Source organism: Phyllobates terribilis, unplaced genomic scaffold (genome assembly GCF_046119375.1).
Source record: "Phyllobates terribilis strain yellow unplaced genomic scaffold, ASM4611937v1 Scaffold_5__5_contigs__length_657084704, whole genome shotgun sequence".
NCBI lineage: Eukaryota > Metazoa > Chordata > Amphibia > Anura > Dendrobatidae > Phyllobates > Phyllobates terribilis.
The window spans coordinates 79,071,960-79,091,390 of record NW_027362765.1 but is presented as its reverse complement, the minus strand read 5'-3'; the positions used below and the strand labels follow the sequence as shown (position 1 = coordinate 79,091,390).

Sequence of the window (19,431 nt, the reverse complement as noted above, 5' to 3'; positions counted from 1 at the left end):
TGTGTGAAAAGCAATTTGCAAGTCTTGCCACAGATTCTCAAAAAGATTTAGGTCTGGACTTTGACTTGGCCATTCACACACATGAATATGCTTTGATCTAAACCAGTGTTTCCCAAACTCCAATTTTCAGGGCCCCCAACAGATCATGTTTTCAGGATCTCCTTAGTATTTCACAGGTGGTGGAATTATTATCAAGGCATCAGAAATTTCCACAGGCTCTCATAGCTGAGCAATACTAAGGAGATCCTGAAAACATGATCTGTGGGGGGCCCTGAGGACTGGAGTTTGGGAAACACTAATCTAAACCATCCTTTGTTGCTCTGGCAGGATGTTTACAGTCGCTGTTCTGCTGGAAGATGATACCTACGCACCAATCTCAAGTCTTTTGCAACCTCTAACAGATTTTCCTCCAGGATTGATCTGGATTTAACGCCATCCATCTTCCCATCAACTCTGACCCACTTCCCTGCCCCCGATGAAGAAAAGCATCCTCACAGCTTAAAGTTGGCACCATGTTTGATCGTGGGGATGGGGATGATGTTTTCAAGATGTTGTGCAGTGTTAGTTTTCCGCCACACAGTGTTTTGCATTTAGCCCAAAAAGTTCTACTTTGGTCACATCTGACCAGAGCACCTTCATCCACATGTCACGTAGGGAACACAGCTAGCATGTGGAAGAAGGTGCTCAGGTCAGATGAGACCAAAATAAATCTTTTGGGGCTATATGCAAAATGATATGTGTGGCACAAAACTACTACTCCATTTTGATGAATTTGGATTTTGTTTGTAAAATTCGACACAAATCTCAATAATTTCTCTCGAAGTCCTTCTGTTACCTCAGAGCGCTGTGCTGGTCCTGATGCTCAATTAGAGGTCAAACAAATTTTGGATATCACGAGATTCAGAGAAAAACTATTTTATGTTTAGGTAAAGCTATTGTCCAGAGAAAAAAAAAAGGACAAACCCTTTCTTTGTGTTTGATAAAGCACCATTTCAATTTTACCTATTAAAATTTTTCTGCTAAACTGTGTTAATAAAAATAGTGTGCTTTTTGATTACATGTCAAATCTTTCTGCTCGTAAAATCCTCATCAAAAACGCTGTATGAACAAACTCTAATTTTCAACACAAAATTGTAGCAACCAATCAATAGAGTCAAACAAAATCTGTGACTTCTCTGCATTTAGTGGTCACTACTCACCTGTGTAGTTATCTGTAGGAATCTCCTCTTTACACCGCTCATCATCCCTCACATATGTCTCTGTAGTATTAATATGGGGCAGATCTTTACCCTGAAACAAAGATTGTAAAAGTGACAGATAAATGGAGAAGTCTTGTGAAATGATTTAGAAGAACAGAATAGATCATAAAATAAAAAGACGAAGTTAGCGCATAATTTGTGCGGCCCCCCCGAAGGATGGTATAAATATCCAAATGGCCATCGGCAGAAAAACAGTTCCCCACCCCTTGAGGGTAAACAACTGCCATGATGAGAGGAACTCGGTTAGCCAAGACGCTTAATCCAACTACAGGTATCACATGACCAGGGTGTTCCCAGGAAACATTCCCCACACCATTACTCCACCTCCACCAGCCTGACAAAAAGGGTTGAATTGATATTGGGGCCAAAATCTGACCGTCCCATAAACACGGTGTCACAATCATCTAGCTTCATATGACCAGGCAACGTCCAATTTTTGCACTCCTTTACCCACTGGAGTCACATTTCTGTTACCCTTAGACAGTGATAAATCCAAAATGGTTGTCCGCTGTTTCAGCCGATCTGTGCTAAGCAATGACAAGATGCGTGTTTTGACAGCTTTGTTGGTTACCAGCATATTTTGCTGCGATCACTGTGTACCCTTTTTCATCAGAGTGATTCCTCACCTCCTCTTTGGACCTCTTTCATACATAAGCTGTTTACATCAACAGGATCCTGTTTCATTGGATGTGTTATCTTGGCATACTCTTGACACCATTGTACATAAAAACCTCAAAAAGGCAGTTTTTAATTTACTGGCCCTGGCTACTCTGGCACTGACTATCCTATTTTGTTTGAAGTCTCAGATTGCTTTATTATTGTATTGTAATGTGGATTCACACAGAAACGAATCCATGCAGGTTGATAAATCACTTGATTTATGTTGTACACATCCAATTTCCATACAATGAAGCTCCAACTGGAAAAGTACAGGTGTCTCTAATAAACTGTGTATAATACTGATGTATAAAAAGAGTGAACACAAGACCTTCACAGCCTTCTACACATCATAGGGGAGATTTCATGACACATTCTCCCCATTTACCTGATGATCCTGGGGAACATTGGGATTTTCTTGTCTACATTCCTGTGGAAGAAGAGGAGGGGGACATCTCTCTGGTGTTGTCCTCTTTCTGGATAGAACTAAAGAAAACACAAAAAGGGACTGAAATCATTCTTTACATATAGATAATTATAGGCCATGTGCATTTAGTCCCGTCAGTCACCTGGAGATGTGAGGTGCCGGGGAATATCCATCATGACGTCCTTGTACAGATCTTTTTGTCCTTCTAAATACTCCCACTCCTCCATAGAGAAATAGACTGTGACATCCTGGCACCTTATAGGAACCTGACACATACAATGATACTGTCATACCCTCGATCTCTTCATAGCGTTACTCTATCCCAGCATTCCCAGCAGTGTCACCTCTCCAGTCAGCAGCTCAATCATCTTGTAGGCGAGTTCTAGGATCTTCTGGTCATTGATGCCCTCATGTATCAGGGGGTGAGGTGGAGGCCCCATGTTTGGGCTCAGGGGTCTTCCCCATCCCTCAGACACAGGGTCCTGACAGCGCTCACTAGGGGTCTTCTTCACTACTGTGTAATCCTGGTTATGGAGAGACACATTAATAAATCTCACTACAGACATTTCCAGAGTCCTCACCTCTCCTGTTCTGTCCATCTGTTATTCCCATAGATAAGAATGATGCAATGTGACGTCATCAGAATCTCTCACCTCTCCAGTAAGCCGGAAGAGGATCTCTAGGGTGAGGTGTAATACCCTCTCCGCCATCTTGTCCCTGTCCCTATTCATCTTTGATGGGTCAATCAGGAAAATTCTCTTATACAGAAGATCTCCACTAAGAGGATGAGATATTGTAGGGACCTGAATGGGGAGAAGATGACGACGTAACATCAAAAAGATCCCATGTTAAAATACTAATGATTAGTTGATCCCTTCTCTCGAGTTTGGCCAGGAAATTCAATTTTGATACTATTTTTTTTCTATGCAAATCAAAACTATATTATTATGTTCTGAAGTCTTTTCCAACCCCAGAGCATCAACAACATATATAAAAACGTGAAAAAAATTATACTCAACCTATCTTACCGCGTAGCCCCACTCCAGTCCAATTGTTTTCTTTGGTTGCTTAAGTCAGTGGTACATGCTTCACTAGGCCATGTTTGGTGGCTTCCAGCAGCTAAAACATTTCCAAAAATGGCGGATGTCAGAAGGCACCAAAGATGATCCAGTGAAGACAATACCAGTCTTGAACCAAAAATACAGGTGAGGCCTGGGTGAATATTATTTCTTTTTAAGCTTTTTGTAACCCATTCTTGGCCATTTTTAATGCAACAAAATAGCAGCCTGACACCTTTTTGTTAGTATTGCGCAAGTTGAATTGCGAAAAATATAATTCTGGTGAATTTTGATTCACCTCAAAACGATTTGCGCATCTGTAGAACATGCAAATACTGGAGACAATCAAGGGAATCATGGGTTCTACATACAAGAGCTGTGCACATCAGAGCGGTGTTTGTTGCGGATCTCAGGGTCCAGACCCCCACTGATTGGCAGCTTTTTTGCAGTGTCTATCTTATATACTGTGTATATGTATCAAAAAATTGCATAAAAATCAGTTACAATTGAGCAGCATTTTAAGCTGAGGATGCAGGAAAGAAGCTGGAAGCGGTATACCTGCCTCACATTCTTACGCCAAGTTCACACGACTATATTTTTGGTTCGAGTGCCGCTCGTAAAAAAAACAGACCACTCGGACCAATGTTATTCAATGAGGCTGTTCATATGAGTGATTTCTTTTGATGGACTGAATCTGCGAAAAAAAAATTGCAACATGCACTTTTTTCTTCCCTGCCAGATGAGACTTGCCCACTCAAGTCTAGGTGCGCCCAACAAAACAAAATCAGATTCCATACGGAGCCACTATGTAGTATACGATATTTATGGATATGTAAGAAGACAAGCCACTGTGTAACCAGAAGAGGCGTGGTAGAGGGGAGGAGATTGATCAGGACTCTGGGGACAGCTTTGTAAGGGAAATGAGTTGAGGAGGAAAACAGCACTTGTGCAAGTTCTGAGGTGATTCTGACGCCAGAGAGAGACGGGAGGAGCAACAGCAGCGTCCGGAGCTCCTGTCAGGAATATCTGCCCAGCCCAGACGTCGACGGTCAAGCCCCGAAGACCCGAGCGACGCCAGTCAAGGTTCCCAACCCAGACGTCAACGGTCAAGCCCCAAAGACCAGAGCGACGCCAGTCAAGGTTCCCAACCCAGACTTCGAAGGTCAAGCCCGAAGGCCAGAGAGACGCCAGTCAAGGTTCCCAACCCAAACGTCGAAGGTCAAGCCCGAAGACCCGAGCGACACCAGTCAAGGTTCCCAACCCAGACGTCGACGGTCAAGCCCGAAGACCTGAGTGACACCAGTCAAGGTTCCCAGCCCAGACGTCGACGGTCAAGCCCTGATGACCCGAATGACGCCAGTTAAGGTTCCTCACCCGAATGACGTCAGTCGACAGCACGGGAACAGGTTGCGGCGGCACTGTTCTCAGACATGTAAACATTTGGCATAGTCGGCAGGATACGCAGAAGGCTCAGAAGTTCTTTTTTGTTAAGAATTACAATCATCTGGAATTTATAAGGACTCTGTGTAATAAGGTGTGATAGAGTGATATTGCGTAAAACATGCCTTTCTTTAAGAGAAAGGTAGGTCTAAGTGAGTCTATTGAGATTCCAGATTGGGAACAGACTCCCTATAATATTTTGGCAACCAAATGGTCCCATAGTGTTGGTTTGAGTGAACCATGGGACAAATGTTTGAATGATGCTGAACCTGATGATGTGGTTTCATGCTTGCAGAAAGTGAAAGTAGAAAAAGGTAAAGAGTTGAGCGATGTTGGTAGGCATGGATGGATTCTGCTGGTTGCATATAGAAAACAGCATGAGGAAAGAATACGTATATTAACAAAAAGTTCAGGAATTGGAAAGACAGTTGTGTGAGGCCCAGAATGCATTGGTTATAGCATAGTGTCAGAATAAGTTATTAATGGACAGATGTGATGGATATCAGCATGTTGCAGAAAAGGCTGCTTTATGTGTAGCGCAGTATAAATACAAAAGGAGGCGAGGGAAGGTTAATAAAAAGAAAGTAGCTTTGGCCCTAACCAAAGCAGGGATAGAGTGGAGCCCTGATCAGTGGGATTCAACAGACTCCGAAAACATCACCGATCCAGAGACTGAGGATGAATATTTCAATAGAAAGAGAGAAATTGATCCTCCTCTTAACCCAGTGAAAGTTCAACCTATATATGGGAGATGGATTGTAGAGACATCTACAGGTAAACAGAATAATAATGCAGTAGAGGATTACAGTCAGCAGGAGCTTAATGACCTTCATGATCGTTTTTCTCAAAAGCCAAATGAATCTTTGGTAGCTTGGGCTGTCAGATTATGGGAGATGGGGGCTCATGGAGTGCAGGTGAACGCAGTGGATGGCCCAAAATTTGTCCATCTCAGTCATGAACCTGTAGTGAAGGAGGCCTTCCATACCTTGACAATTCAGCAGCCGCATGTGGTGTGTAGTATGCTTGATGTTGTGGCCATGGCATTGCAGCATAAATACCCATCCGAGACGGACTGGCCGCCCAATGATAAACCATGGTTTACATTGAAAGATTGTACTCAGAGGTTGAAGGAGGAGGTCATGAAAAATGCTATTTAGGCAAGCTCTTATGATGATTATATGCAAGTTGCTGTGAGCGTATCTGTTAGAAATCGTATCATTAGAAATGCCCCTCCAGCCTATAAGCATATCATGATGACAATAATGATAAATCAGACTGGGAAAACTATCGCCAATACATTGGAGGCAATTAGACAGTTAGGGGATCTGGGAGATTGGGGTAATTTTCCCTCCGAAGAGCAGCGTGACAATGTCAAAAGTAACTACAATCCTAGATCCCGTATTACCCGGAAAGATATGTTTATGGCCTTGATAAAGGATGGTGTCCACAGGGATAAAATAGACGGGATTGGTACTGACGAGATGTGGAAATTGTATCAAAAGAGAGGACTTAATAAAAAGTCAGGGGTTTCACACTATAGAAAGGTTACAGTAAAATATTCTGAATCCCCACAGCAGGGGCCGGGCAGGACACGGGGAGAGAGAGGGCCCACTCCCTCCTCGTCGCCAGCAAAGCCCACAGCACCGGGGTTTGAGGATCTTTATGCTGAAGTTAAATCCTTGATATAGAAATTCAAAGCCCAACAGAAGGGGGCATCATTTTCTCCTAATAAGATGTCTTCATCTAAAATGGAGATCGATGGAGGGAGACAGATAAAAGTGATTGACATGCTGGCCACGGCCCACAAATGTTGGTAGATACAGGGGCCGAGGCCAGTTTGATTAATGGAAATCCAAAACAATTCAGTGAGTGCAAGGTTATAACTACAGAATTAGGAGGAAAGCAAATTGAGGCAATTCAGGACAGAGCAAAACCAGGAGTTAGTGGAATCTCCACATTGCATGAGAAGTTAAGCAAAGTCCCTCTGGGACTTCAGGAGCTGGAGATACCCTTTCGAACAATTGATTCCTGAGCAGAGGAAACAAGCGTGGTTTACAGAAGGGTCAGCTAGGTACCAAGGTAACAACCATGTGTGGAACGCAGTGGGCAATCAGACTACAAGTATACAAAGCAAAGAAGTATGGGGAAAAGAGTTGTGGCAAGATATCTGGGCCATTGTATAAATAATTAAAGTGACTGTGATTCATGTTGATGCTATTTGTGCTTCAGATACCCTGGAAAGATTCTTCAACCCAGTAGCAGACGAACAGTCCAAAATATCAGTCACTGAATCCAGTAAAAAGACTGACACCACGAGGAACTGCTCGGACTGACTCAATGGGCACAGACCAGAGGGGTGCCCATCAGGTTAGATTTGATAAAGGAAACCATCATGAAGTGTCAACATTCAAAACAGAGACCAATAACTCATGTGGTGAGAGGCCAGAAAGCTGGAGGAAAACTTCCTGGGCAAATTTGGAAAATGGACTACATTGGCCCTCCTCTACATGATGGAGGATGTGTATGCATGGCTGTGGATGCATATTCTGGGTTTACGTTGATTTGTACCTGTAAAATGGCCAATGCTAACAATACTATTAAGACTTTGGAAACAATGGTATTGTACTGTATCCCAATACAGATTCAAAGTGACAATGAAAGTCACTTCAAAGGAGTTGTAAAGAAAATCAGGACTGCTATAGGCTTGCAAATGCCACCTGAGCATTTTGGTCTTATAACCTCAAGGTCAGGCTTGGCCTTAAAGGGTATTCAGGATATGGATATCTTATAAATATGGATATCTTATAGCCTACATATTGTAACATATTGTTTATATACTTTGATAAAGTTGTGGTCATTAGACCAAGTGTGGAATATATTGCAATATACTGCAGTGCAATATCATTGATATACTCTGATACTGAGAAACTAGTTCTTTCACATGAACTGTCCTTGATGCATGCTATCCGCAAAGTGTTTGCTATGTGTCAATGCAGTAAGACAATGTTAGGCTGCGTTCACACATTGCGTATTTCCCTGCGTTTTTTTACGCTGCGTATTTTCCTGCTTTTTTTACCTGCGTTTTTTGAAGCAGGTAAAAAAAGCACCTCCATTCACACACTGCGTAAAAAAGCGCAGCAAAAAACGCAGTGTGAAAATGAAGGGTGACATGTGTACTGTCTGTGTCGTGTGTGTCTATGTGTCCTATGTGTCTATGTGTCATGTGTGTGTCCTTAGCAGTGTATGTACAGACTATGGATACTCACCTACCCGATGCATGAGAGACGCGTCTGCTCCGTCCAGCGCTTGCAGCATCTGCCGTGAAGCGATCAGCTGACTGTCACGTGACCGGCTTGTAATCAGCTGACCGGCCGGTTACAAGCCGGTTAGCTAACAGCTGATCGGCTCACCGGCAGATGCTGGAAGCGCGGGATTGGAGCGGACCGGACCGGACGCCTCTCCCCTGACATCGGGTAGGTGAGTATCCATCCTGCGCCTCCGTAAAAAAGCGATGGAATTACGCAGTGTGTGAACACCGCTGCGTAATTCCATCGCTTATAATGGGCACAATAGAGAGAAAGCGCGGGACGCAGCTGCGTAAAGAATTGACATGCCAATTTTTTACGCAGCTGCGCTTTCCCGCTGCGTAAAATTACACAGTGTCTGAACGGCAAAGTGAATTTCCCATTCACTTTGCTGGTAGACACAAAGCACATTGCGTATTTTCAAAAAGCGCACGCAAAAAAGCGCGCGAAAATACGCAATGTGTGAACGCAGCCTTAATTGTTCTATGAAGTTGTGTGTTTCAAAGATTCATTATCCTGATTTGTACACAAGTGACTATTGTGATATTTGCTTTGACAAATAGTGTTATTGTAACCAAAATACTGATTCAGATAATGTGTGTACACTTACCATTATGTTCCATAAGAAATACACAGATCTATTGTCTAAAACAATGTTTATAGGTAAACTTCTCGAGATTACAGAACCTGGCCAATTCTGTATTATCGACGACTCATACTTATAAACATTAACCAGTTTTATGCTTCCATTGTCTAAGCCTTATAAAAGTCGCTGGAATCATGATACAGATAGAAGCCATAAGTTATACCTGCACTGATGTGTAGTGTTGTATGTACCTGTCCATGCAGTGTTGTGAAGACTTCCAGGGGTCTCTCTGTCTTGGTGAAATTGCTTCTCTGATGTTCCAGACGGATGATGTTTAAAAGCTCCTTGGTGATGAAGTGAGTATATATACATGTACTTAAACTTTGTATTATAACATATACAAAAGTGTTTGCAATATCATCATATCATACTATTCCTTTAATTATGTATTTTACCTTTTATATCAACTATTATAAATAAAATTGCGTTATATCGCAAAGGGTTGCCTTCTTTAAAGCCGTATCCGAACCTTAGTGTCAAAAACTTGGCAAAACACATGTGCGCCAGTAACAGGACGTTGCAGAAGCTCTGAAGGTGTCAGATCGCAGAATCACGGGCGGGTCGGCAACCAGGAAGGACACGCGAGACGGGCCATTACCTCTGACAGGGACATATGGTACCGGGCATGGATAGAGGGAAAGACAGTAGTTAGACGGGAACCAGCAGACACTAGAGCGGCATAGCGAAAGTGGATAGAGAGTTACGGGGGAAACGGGCAGCGAGTTGTGATAGGAACAGAGTATTGCCAAAGCTTTAACAGACTGCCCCTTGCCCACTATAGTTAATATACTTCCCCTTCCCTCCAATAGATCATTTTAAACTACCAGCCCCTGAATTCTAGGGTATTCTGATCCTTCATTCTGTTATGTGACTTACTGCTTATTTTACTGTCAAATGTTGTAAAGAAATTGTTACCATTATAATACATGTTTTACAATTTATATTAGTTGTTAAATAAAATAAATATACTGTTGTTCTGCCTGTGTCTCCGCTGTTGCATACTGTTTACCTGCAATATATATACATTGCAATTCTTTAGCAAAAGATACTGTATTTAGTCTTCTCTGCTAAATGAGATTTGCTATAGTTGCTATCCTGCTATAGTATACACTACTAAATCTTATTTCTTACACTGCTCAGAGATTTCTTTTTTCCATAAACTTCATTCAGGACTTTACATCACCAATACTTCAAATGATATTTAGTAAGCGGTCACAAGAGTCCTAAATTGACTGTATTACCACCAGCTACCTATACAATTGTTTCCCATTTTCCTTGTTTTGGGATCTGTGCCATACCCCGGTGTTCATGTGGTTTCAGGCTTAATTCACACTCAGCATTTTTAATCTCATTTTTCCAAATTTAAGTAAGGCTGTGTGCCCACTATGCGTTTTTTTAACCGTTTCCGCAGCGGCAAAAACGCTGCAGAAACGCTTAAAAAACGCATGGTAGAAGGTCTGCCATGTTCCCCAATGATAATCCGCATGTGCACATGCTGCGGAAATTTCCGCTGCGGATTATCATTGCGGAAAAAAACGCAGCACTACCAATTATTTCGCCGCCATGGACTTGCATTAGAACGCACCAATTCCGCAAGACGGCATCTGTACTTGCGTGTGGAGGACAGGAGACGCTCCTCCAGACCCGGGTACCCTAAAAGCTGTAAAAAAAAGAATAAAATAAAAAATAAAGGTTATACTTACCTTCCGACGGCCCCCGGACTCCTTCCCTGTGCTTGCCTGCAGATCGCGCAGGACTGAAGGACCTGCGGTGACGTCACAGTCATGTGACGGCAGGTCCTTCAGTACAGTGTACCGCGATCTGCCGGCAGCCAGCACAGGAGCGCAGCAAGACTGTGGGGGCCATCGGAAGGTAAGCATAGGTTTATTTTTTATTTTTTGACATTCTCTCGGGTCACACTATATAAATCCATGCCGGTTGCATGGATTTATATAGTGTGACCGAGTTGTCAAGCACTTTCCAAGAGATGCTAAAATCGCTTGGAAAGCGCTTGTCAACCCGCATGCGGAAATGCAAGTGAAGAACGCTTCACATCCGCATGTCCCTGGCAGGAAAACGCATGTACAATCCGCATGCGTTTTTTTCTGCCAGGGAGATGCAGAAACGCTCAGGAAAAAAGCCTGAGCATTTCTGCATCGTGGGCACATAGCCTAAATCTGATTTTTGCTGCTGTACTCGAGTACGGCCACTACACGGTGTATGGAGTTGGGTCTTCCAGCTCTATAACCAGTGTATTGCTGGAAGCTATGAGACTCGCCAACAGCTGATTTGTGGAGGTACCAAGCATCGTACCCTCACAAATCTTGCAAGAAAATTGTGAGAAGATACAGATATCTAATGTCTATGATCAGCTTTAATTCTATCATACTGGTGGATAAAACAAGACTGAACACAAGACCTTCAAATCCTTCTACACATCATAGTGGAGATCTCATGACACTTTCTCTCCATCTACCTGATGATCCTGATGAACATTGGGATTTTCTAGTTTACAGTCCTGTGGAAGAAGAGGATGGGGACATCTCTCTGGTGTTGTCCTCTTACTGGATAGAACTGGAGGAAACATATAGAGGGATTGAATTCATTCTTTACCTATAGATAATTATAGACTGTGTGTATTTAGTCCTGTCTATTACCTGGTGATGTGAGGGGCTGGGGAACCTCCATCATGATGTCCTCGTACAGATCTTTGTGTTCTTCTAAATACTCCCACTCCTCCAAGGAGAAATAGACGGTGACATCCTGACACCTTATAGGAACCTGTCACATACAATGATACTGTCATCCCCCCAATCCCTTCATAGCGTTACTCTATCCCAGCATTCCCAGCAGTGTCACCTCTCCAGTCAGCAGCTCAATCATCTTGTAGGTGAGTTCTAGGATCTTCTGGTCAATGATGTCCTCATGTATCAGGGGGAGAGGTGGAGGTCCCGTGATTGGGTTCAGGGCTCTTCCCCATCCCTCAGACACAGGGTCCTGACAGCGCTCACTAGAGGTCTTCTTCACTACCGTGTAATCCTGGTTATGGAGAGACACATTAATAAATCTCACTACAGACATTTCCAGAGTCCTCACCTCTCCAGTTCTGTCCATCTGTTATTCCCATAGATAAGAATGATGTAATGTGACGTCATCAGAATCTCTCACCTCTCCAGTAAGCCGGAAGAGGATCTCTAGGGTGAGGTGTAATATCTTCTCCGCCCTATCCATTGTTAACAGGTCAATCAGGAAAATTCTCTTTTATAGTAGATCTCCACTGACAGGATCCAATATTGTAGGGAACTGAATGGGAAGAAGATGGAAAATCATAAAGAATCCAATGTAAAAAAAGTGATGAGCAGATCTGTTCTCTCGAATTTGGCCAGGAAATTACTATAGAATTTTTTTTTATGCAAATCTAAAGTACATTGTTATGTTCTGAGGTTTCTGTAGAGCCCAAACATAATAAAGATATGTTAAAAAAAGTGAAAAAAATTATACTGTCCCACAGCACAACCCCCCTTCAGTATGGACAGTGGTGCAGCCTTCACTGGACAATCTTTGGCCTCTTCTGGCGCCCAGTGGCAGAGATAAGAAGACACCAAAAATGGCTCAGTGAAGACATGTCATTCATTGCACCAGAAAAGAAAAGAAAGCTGAGGGCAAGGTGATTATTATGTTTTAAACTTTTTTAACCTCTTTTTGGCCCTTTAGAATGCCGCAAAATGGCAGCCTGTCACATTTAGCTGGATTTGCGCAAATTGAGCTGCACAGCCAGGGCTGGGACAAAGTATTTTAGTGCTCTAGGCAGATGAGGCCAATGGCACCCCGCCACCCCAAAGCAGATCAATCAGAGACTAAGTAACAGGACTCTTACGCACCTCCCACTTACCCCCTGATGAGTTAGGTAACAAGCTCTGATGCACCTTTCCATTAGAATTGTTCCTTTTTCACCAAAAAATGCCAGCAAAAGTAAAAAAAAGAGGTGTATTTTAGGGATGTGACTTAACATCCCATATTTTGAATGTCAAAACCAAGGATAGTCATGGAAACTAATATAGCTTAATTATAATGAGGGCCGTTGGTCTCAATTAAGGTGTCCAGCACTTGGCAGATACCCTAATTGAAAATGAACAGACCTCCATCATAGATAAAGGGATACGTTTGATGATTTCTGCGTCCATCGTGCAACAAATACAGCAACAAATACAGCTTTCACAAAACTGATGGTGGTTCTCGTGATGTATTCACGTACTGATGATGGTTCTGATGACATATTCCGATTTTTGTGACATATTCATGTAGTGATGGTTGTTCTTGTGCTGAATTCATGTACTTTTGATGGCTTTGGTGATGTATTAATGTAGTCATGATGATTCTGGTGATATATTCATCAACAGAACCATCATCAGTACATGAATACGAAACCAATATCATCATCAGTACATAATTTGAGCACTAGAGCCATCAATAGGACATGAATATGGCAACAAACACATCATCAGTAAATAAATACATCACCAGACCCACCATCAGTACATGAATACATCACCAGAACCACCAATAGTACATGAATGCATCACTAGAACCACCATCAGTACATGAATACATCAACAGACCCACCATCAGTACATGACCACATCACCAAAACCATTATCAGTAGATGAAAACGTTACCAGAACCACCATATGAACATGAATATATCAACAGAACAAGAAGTACTTGAATACAAGAATCAAGCAAGTTCAACAAGCTATTGTAATGTCAAGTAAGGCCATAAACAATTGTATCGCATGAACCTACAACCCTACAACTTCCACTATATCCTTAACAATGGTAAAATGGTACTAGGAGTTGTTATTACAAGCCATCATCAGACTGCTGACCATAGAAGAACCACATTACTGATGACTTGCAATCAGTATCACAAATAAATTTCATCTAGGTACTTTATAGGTGACTTTTTCTCTGAAGTCGTCTATTTCTTTTCATCTCCATCCTGTTTAGATGCCACAATGACTTTTCACATCCACAGCTCGTCCCTGTAGACCTCCCTCTTCTCCAGTCTTCTGCAGCACATCCCAACAAGGTGCCCTTAAAAATAAGAGTGTTATTAAAACGTCCTCTGCATAAAAATACAGTTATATGAAAAAGTTTGGGCATCCCTATTAATCTTAAGCTTAATGTTTTATAAAAATTGGTGTTTTTGCAACAGCTATTTCAGTTTGATATATGTAATAACTGTTGAACACAGTAATGTTTCTGCCTTGAAATGAGGTTTATTGTACTAACAGAAAATGTGCAATCTGCATTCAAACAAAATTTGACAGGTGCATAAGTATGGGCACCTCACCAGAAAAGTGACATTAATATTTAGTAGATCCTCCTTTTGCAAAAATAACAGCCTCTAGACGCTTCCTGTAGCTTTTAATGAGTTCCTGGATCCTGGATGAAGGTATTTTTGACCATTCCCCTATACAAAACAATTCCAGTTCAGTTAAGTTTGATGGTCGCCGAGCATGGACAGCCCTCTTCAAATGATCCTACAGATGTTCAATGATATTCAGGTCTGGGGACTGGGATGGCCATTCCAGAACATTGTAATTGTTCCTCTGCATGAATGCCTGAGTAGATTTGGAACGGTGTTTTGGATCATTGTCTTGCTGAAAGATCCATCCCCTGCGTAACTTCAACTTTATCACTGATTCTTGAACATTATTGTCAAGAATCTGCTGATACTGAGTGGAATCCATGCGTCCCTCAACTTTAACAAGATTCCCGGTGCCAGCATTAGTCACACAGCCCCAAAGCATGATGGAACCTCCACCAAATTTTACTGTGGGTAGCAAGTGTTTTTCTTGGAATGCTGTGTTTTTTTGCCGCCATGCATAACGCCTTTTTATATGACCAAACAACTCAATCTTGGTTTCATCAGTCCACAGTACCTTCTTCCAGAAAGAAATTGGCTTCTCCAAATGTGCTTTTGCATACCTCAGCCGACTCTGTTTGTGGCGTGCTTGCAGAAACGGCTTCTTTCGCATCACTCTCCCATACAGCTTCTCCTTGTGCAAAGTGTGTTGTATAGTTCAGGGTTCCCCAACTCCAGTCCTCAAGGCCCACCAACAGGTCATGTTTTCAGGATTTCCTTAGTATTACACAGGTGATAATTGCATCACCTGCACAGGCAATAATTCCATCACCTGTGCAATACTAAGGAAATCCTGAAAACATGACCTGTTGGTGGGCCTTGAGGACTGGAGTTGGGGAACCCTGGTATAGTTGACCGATGCACAGTGACACCATCTGCAGCAAGTTGATGCTGCAGCTCTCTGGAGGTGGTCTGAGGATTGTCCTTGACTGATCTCACCATTCTTCTTCTCTGCCTTTCTGATTTTTTTCTTGGCCTGCCACTTCTGGCCTTAACAAGAACTGTCCCTGTGTTCTTCCATTTCCTTACTATGTTCCTCACAGTGGAAACTGACAGGTTAAATCTCTGAGACAGCTTTTTGTATCCTTCACCTGAACAACTATGTTGAATAATCTTTGTTTTCAGATCATTTGACAGTTGTTTTGAAGAGCCCATGATGCCACTCTTCAGAGGAGATTCAAACAGGAGAACAACTTATAAATGGCCACTTTCAGTAGCTTTTCTCATGATTGCATACACCTGGCTATGAAGTTCAAAGCTCAATGAGGTTACAAAACCAAAAAAAGTGCTTTAGTAAGTCAGTAAAAAGTAGGTAGGAGTATTTAAAACAAGAAAATGATAAGGGGGCCCATACTTATGCACCTGTCAAATTTTGTTTGAATGCAGATTGCACATTTTCTGTTAGTACAATAAACCTCATTTCAAGGCAGAAACATTACTGTGTTCAACAGTTATTACATATATCAAACTGAAATAGCTGTTGCAAAAACACCAATTTTTATAAAACATTAAGCTTAAGATTAATAGGGGTGCCCAAACTTTTTCATATAACTGTATCTGTCTATACTGTGCCTTAAGAACGCCTTCTATAATATATGGCCTCCACACTGTCCGCCCTTATGAGCTACACCAGCCACACTGTCCCTCTTAATGAGCTATAACCACCACACTGTCTACCATTATCAGCTATAATAGCCACACCGTCCACCTTTATGAACGACAGCCTATGCCATGGCAGTCCCCTCTCTAATTTTCCATTACACTTTCTATATCTCCACACTGCTCCCTCGCCATGCTAACCTCTCTCCATACTGTGCCCCCATTTCACACTGTCCCCTCTCCATTCTATGACCCCTTCTTCACACTATGCCGTCATATTGCCCACCACGCTGCCCTCTTCAAACTGTAACCACTCCTCACACTGTCCCCCTACACAATATGATGGTCATCAGAGCTGCCCATATGGTATGATATCCACAACAAGCCCCCAATGTACAGTGGCTTGCAAAAGTATTCACCCCCTTGGATTTTTACCTATTTTGTTACATTACAACCTATGTTTAAATATTTTTGTAATCCGATTTGTGTGTGCTGCATCACCACTAAATAGTCTAAGTTGGTGAAGTGAACTGAGAAAAATATAAGCAAAAATTTAATTTATGGGAGAAAATAAAAATTGGCATGTACATATGTATTCACCTCTTTTTTAGCTCGCAGTGACTCCCCCGGCGACTGCGCACTAGACCACTGCAGGGAATAATGGGGCCGGGAGCAAAAAAAGTGCGCCTTGCGTTATAGGCGCTTTGCGCATGCGCGGGATGTGGATGAGAAGAGTGCACGTCACAGGGCCCTGTGACTTGCAGGGGAGGGAAGGAATATGGAAATTAAGTAGATAGGCGGGGATTTCTTAGCGTTCCCTGGACGGGAAGCAGGTCAAAACTGAATTAATAAAAAACAATTTCAAAGCAAGCAAACCTCTAATATGGGCCATACAGGTATGTATAGATTTACATTTCTATAACCTGTATGCCCATATTAGAGGTCTGATAACTACCAGGGGGTGACAAATTCCCTTTAAGCAAGAGGCACCACTAATCAAACAACACCATGAAGACCAATGAGATCTACAAACAAGTCCTGGACAAAGTTGTTGAGAAGTACAAGTCAGAGTTGGGTTGTAAAAAAATATTCCAATCTCAGATGATCCCCCGGAGCACCATCACATTCATTATCATCAAATGGAAAGGACATGGTATCACAACAAACCTGCCAAGAGAGGGCTTCCCATCAAAACTCTCAGCCCGAGCAAGGAAGGCATTAATTATCTGGGAGGCAGCACAGACACCAAACGTAACCCTGAAGAACTGCCGAATTCCCAAGCAGAGACTAAAGTATCGGTCCATACGACCACAATAAGCTGTACACTCCATGGAGGTGGTGTCACGCCAGGTTTGGGAAAGACTTAGTGCAACACAGAGGGAAAAGGGAAAGGGAGCCCAGACACTAGGGAAAGGGGTGAAGTGGAGACCTCCTAGTCTGGTCTAGCGTCACGCTGCCTCAACTACTGTCCCTATATTGCCTCCTCAGCAATTGCTGCACGCGTGCCTCGCCCTACTCTCCCTGGCATATGGCTGTGGCTAGGGATGGAAGGAGATGAACACTAGTCAACCTCCAGTAAACTCTATAGACAACAAGGGTGGACAAAACAGGGGAAATGGCTTAGCTTTAGATGAACTCCAAATAAGCACACGGCCTCAAGCTCCAGAGAGGACGAAGTACTGCTCCTGCTAAGTTTCACAAGTAGAAATGGATATAGCCGGCGACTCCCTCTCAGACACACCAGGTATATATACACCCAGGCCAGAGAGCTTATTAGCAAGAGAGAGGTAGCCGCTCGGTCCTAAAGACAGCCTCTTATCTAGGAAGCTGTCTGCAAGGCCAAACGTAGAGATCTCCTGCAACCCACTAAAGGGCGACTGTCTGTCACCTCTGACACACCTGTGACAGTACCCCCCCCTTCCTCAGGACCGGATTTCTCAGGAAAAGAGGTGTGGAATGAGCAAACCAATCTGGGAGCGTTCACCTCTAACGCTGAAACCCACATCCACTCCTCTGGACCATAGCCTTTCCAGTGCACAAAGTATTGTAGAGAATGACGTTGGAGACAAGGATCTACAATCCTCGAAATCTGGAACTCCAGATTACCATCAACCATTACTGGGGGTGTTGGTAGAGGTGAGGGCTCAAGAGGTTCCACATACCTTTTGAGTAACGACCTGTGGAACACCTTGTGGACCTTAAGGGCCTGAGGAAGTTCAAGACGAAACGTTGCTGGGTTAATGACGGCGGTTATTTTATAGGGACCAATAAACCTAGGTCCCAGCTTTCAAGAAGGAACTTTCAATCTTATATTCCTGGTAGACAACCACACAAAGTCATTCACATTCAGATCTGGACCTGGCAAGCGTTTTCTGTCAGCCATACGTTTACACCCGTCTCCCATGGTCTTTAAATTACACACCCTGCCATACCAAGAAGAGAGACGAAGCAAACTGTTCCTCCTCAGGAACTCCTGAAGCTCCTCCCCCACTGAAGGTACCAAACTGTGGATGATAACCGTATGCACCGAAGAACGGTGACCTGCCAGTGGATTCTTGACGATGATTATTGATGGCAAATTCTGCCAGCGGTAAGTAGAATGCCCAATCCTCCTAATTTTCAGAGACGAAACACCTGAGGTATGTCTCCAAGTTCTGATTGACACATTCGGTCTGACCATTCGACTGAGGTGGAAGGCAGAGGAAAAGGACAGCTGCACCCCCAGTAGAGAACAGAATGCCTTCCAGAACTTGGAAACAAACTGGATCCCCCGATCAGACACTACATAGGAGGGAACCCCGTGAAGTTTCACAATCTCGTTTATGAACACCTGAGCAAGTGTCTTGGCATTGGGAAGTGCAGGTAATGCGACAAAGTGAACCATTTTACTGAACCTATCTACTACGACCAAAACCACCGTTTTGCCTGCAGAAACCGGTAGGTCCGTAATAAAATCCATGGACAAGTGTGTCCATGGCCTACTAGGGATAGGTAGCGGAAGAAGAGTACCAGACGGACGGGTATGAGGAAACTTAGAACGCGTGCAAATACTACAAGCAGCTACATCCCGATGCAACCCCGGCCACCAAAAACGACGAGAGAGGAGGTCCTCGGTTGCCTTACCACCTAGATGCCCAGCAAGCACAGAGTTATGATGTTCCTTGATTACTTTGCGGCGTAGATCAGATGGTACAAATAACTTTCCTGAAGGGCAGGAGCCAGGGGCTTCCCCCTGAGCCTCCAACACCTCACCCTTCAGTTCAGGATAAAGCGGCCGAAATGACTACCCCTTTCTGCAATATCGGGGCAGGGTTCTCATGGCCACCACCACCAGGGAAGCTCCGGGAGAAAGCATCAGCCTTGACATTTTTGACCCCTGGACGAAAAGTGACAACAAAATTGAACCTAGTAAAAAACAGGGACCATCTGGCTTGCCTAGGGTTGACACGTTTAGCTGTCAGGAGATTAGACAGGTTCTTATGGTCAGTAATAACAGTAATAGGATGGCCAGCCCCCTCCAACCAATGTCGCCATTCCTCGAATGCCAATTTGATCACCAAAAGTTCCCTATTACCCACGTCATAATTTCTCTCACCTGAAGACAATTTTTTT

The 19,431-nt window shown here is 43.2% G+C and overlaps 1 protein-coding gene and 1 pseudogene across 1 annotated transcript; both read right to left on the bottom strand.

The window, feature by feature from the left end:
- Positions 1–1,288, bottom strand: part of LOC141271473 (uncharacterized) — a 64,108-nt pseudogene extending 62,820 nt beyond the window's left edge.
- Positions 1,289–2,630: 1,342 nt separating this feature from the next.
- Positions 2,631–11,952, bottom strand: LOC141272099 (uncharacterized). Its single transcript, XM_073682412.1, has 5 exons — positions 11,652–11,952; positions 11,450–11,573; positions 11,269–11,366; positions 2,997–3,146; positions 2,631–2,867 (listed from the first exon to the last, which is right to left on the bottom strand). Exons 1-5 carry the CDS (start codon positions 11,904–11,906, stop codon positions 2,661–2,663), a joined length of 834 nt encoding a protein of 277 aa, XP_073538513.1. The 5' UTR covers positions 11,907–11,952; the 3' UTR covers positions 2,631–2,660.
- Positions 11,953–19,431: the final 7,479 nt, after the last annotated feature.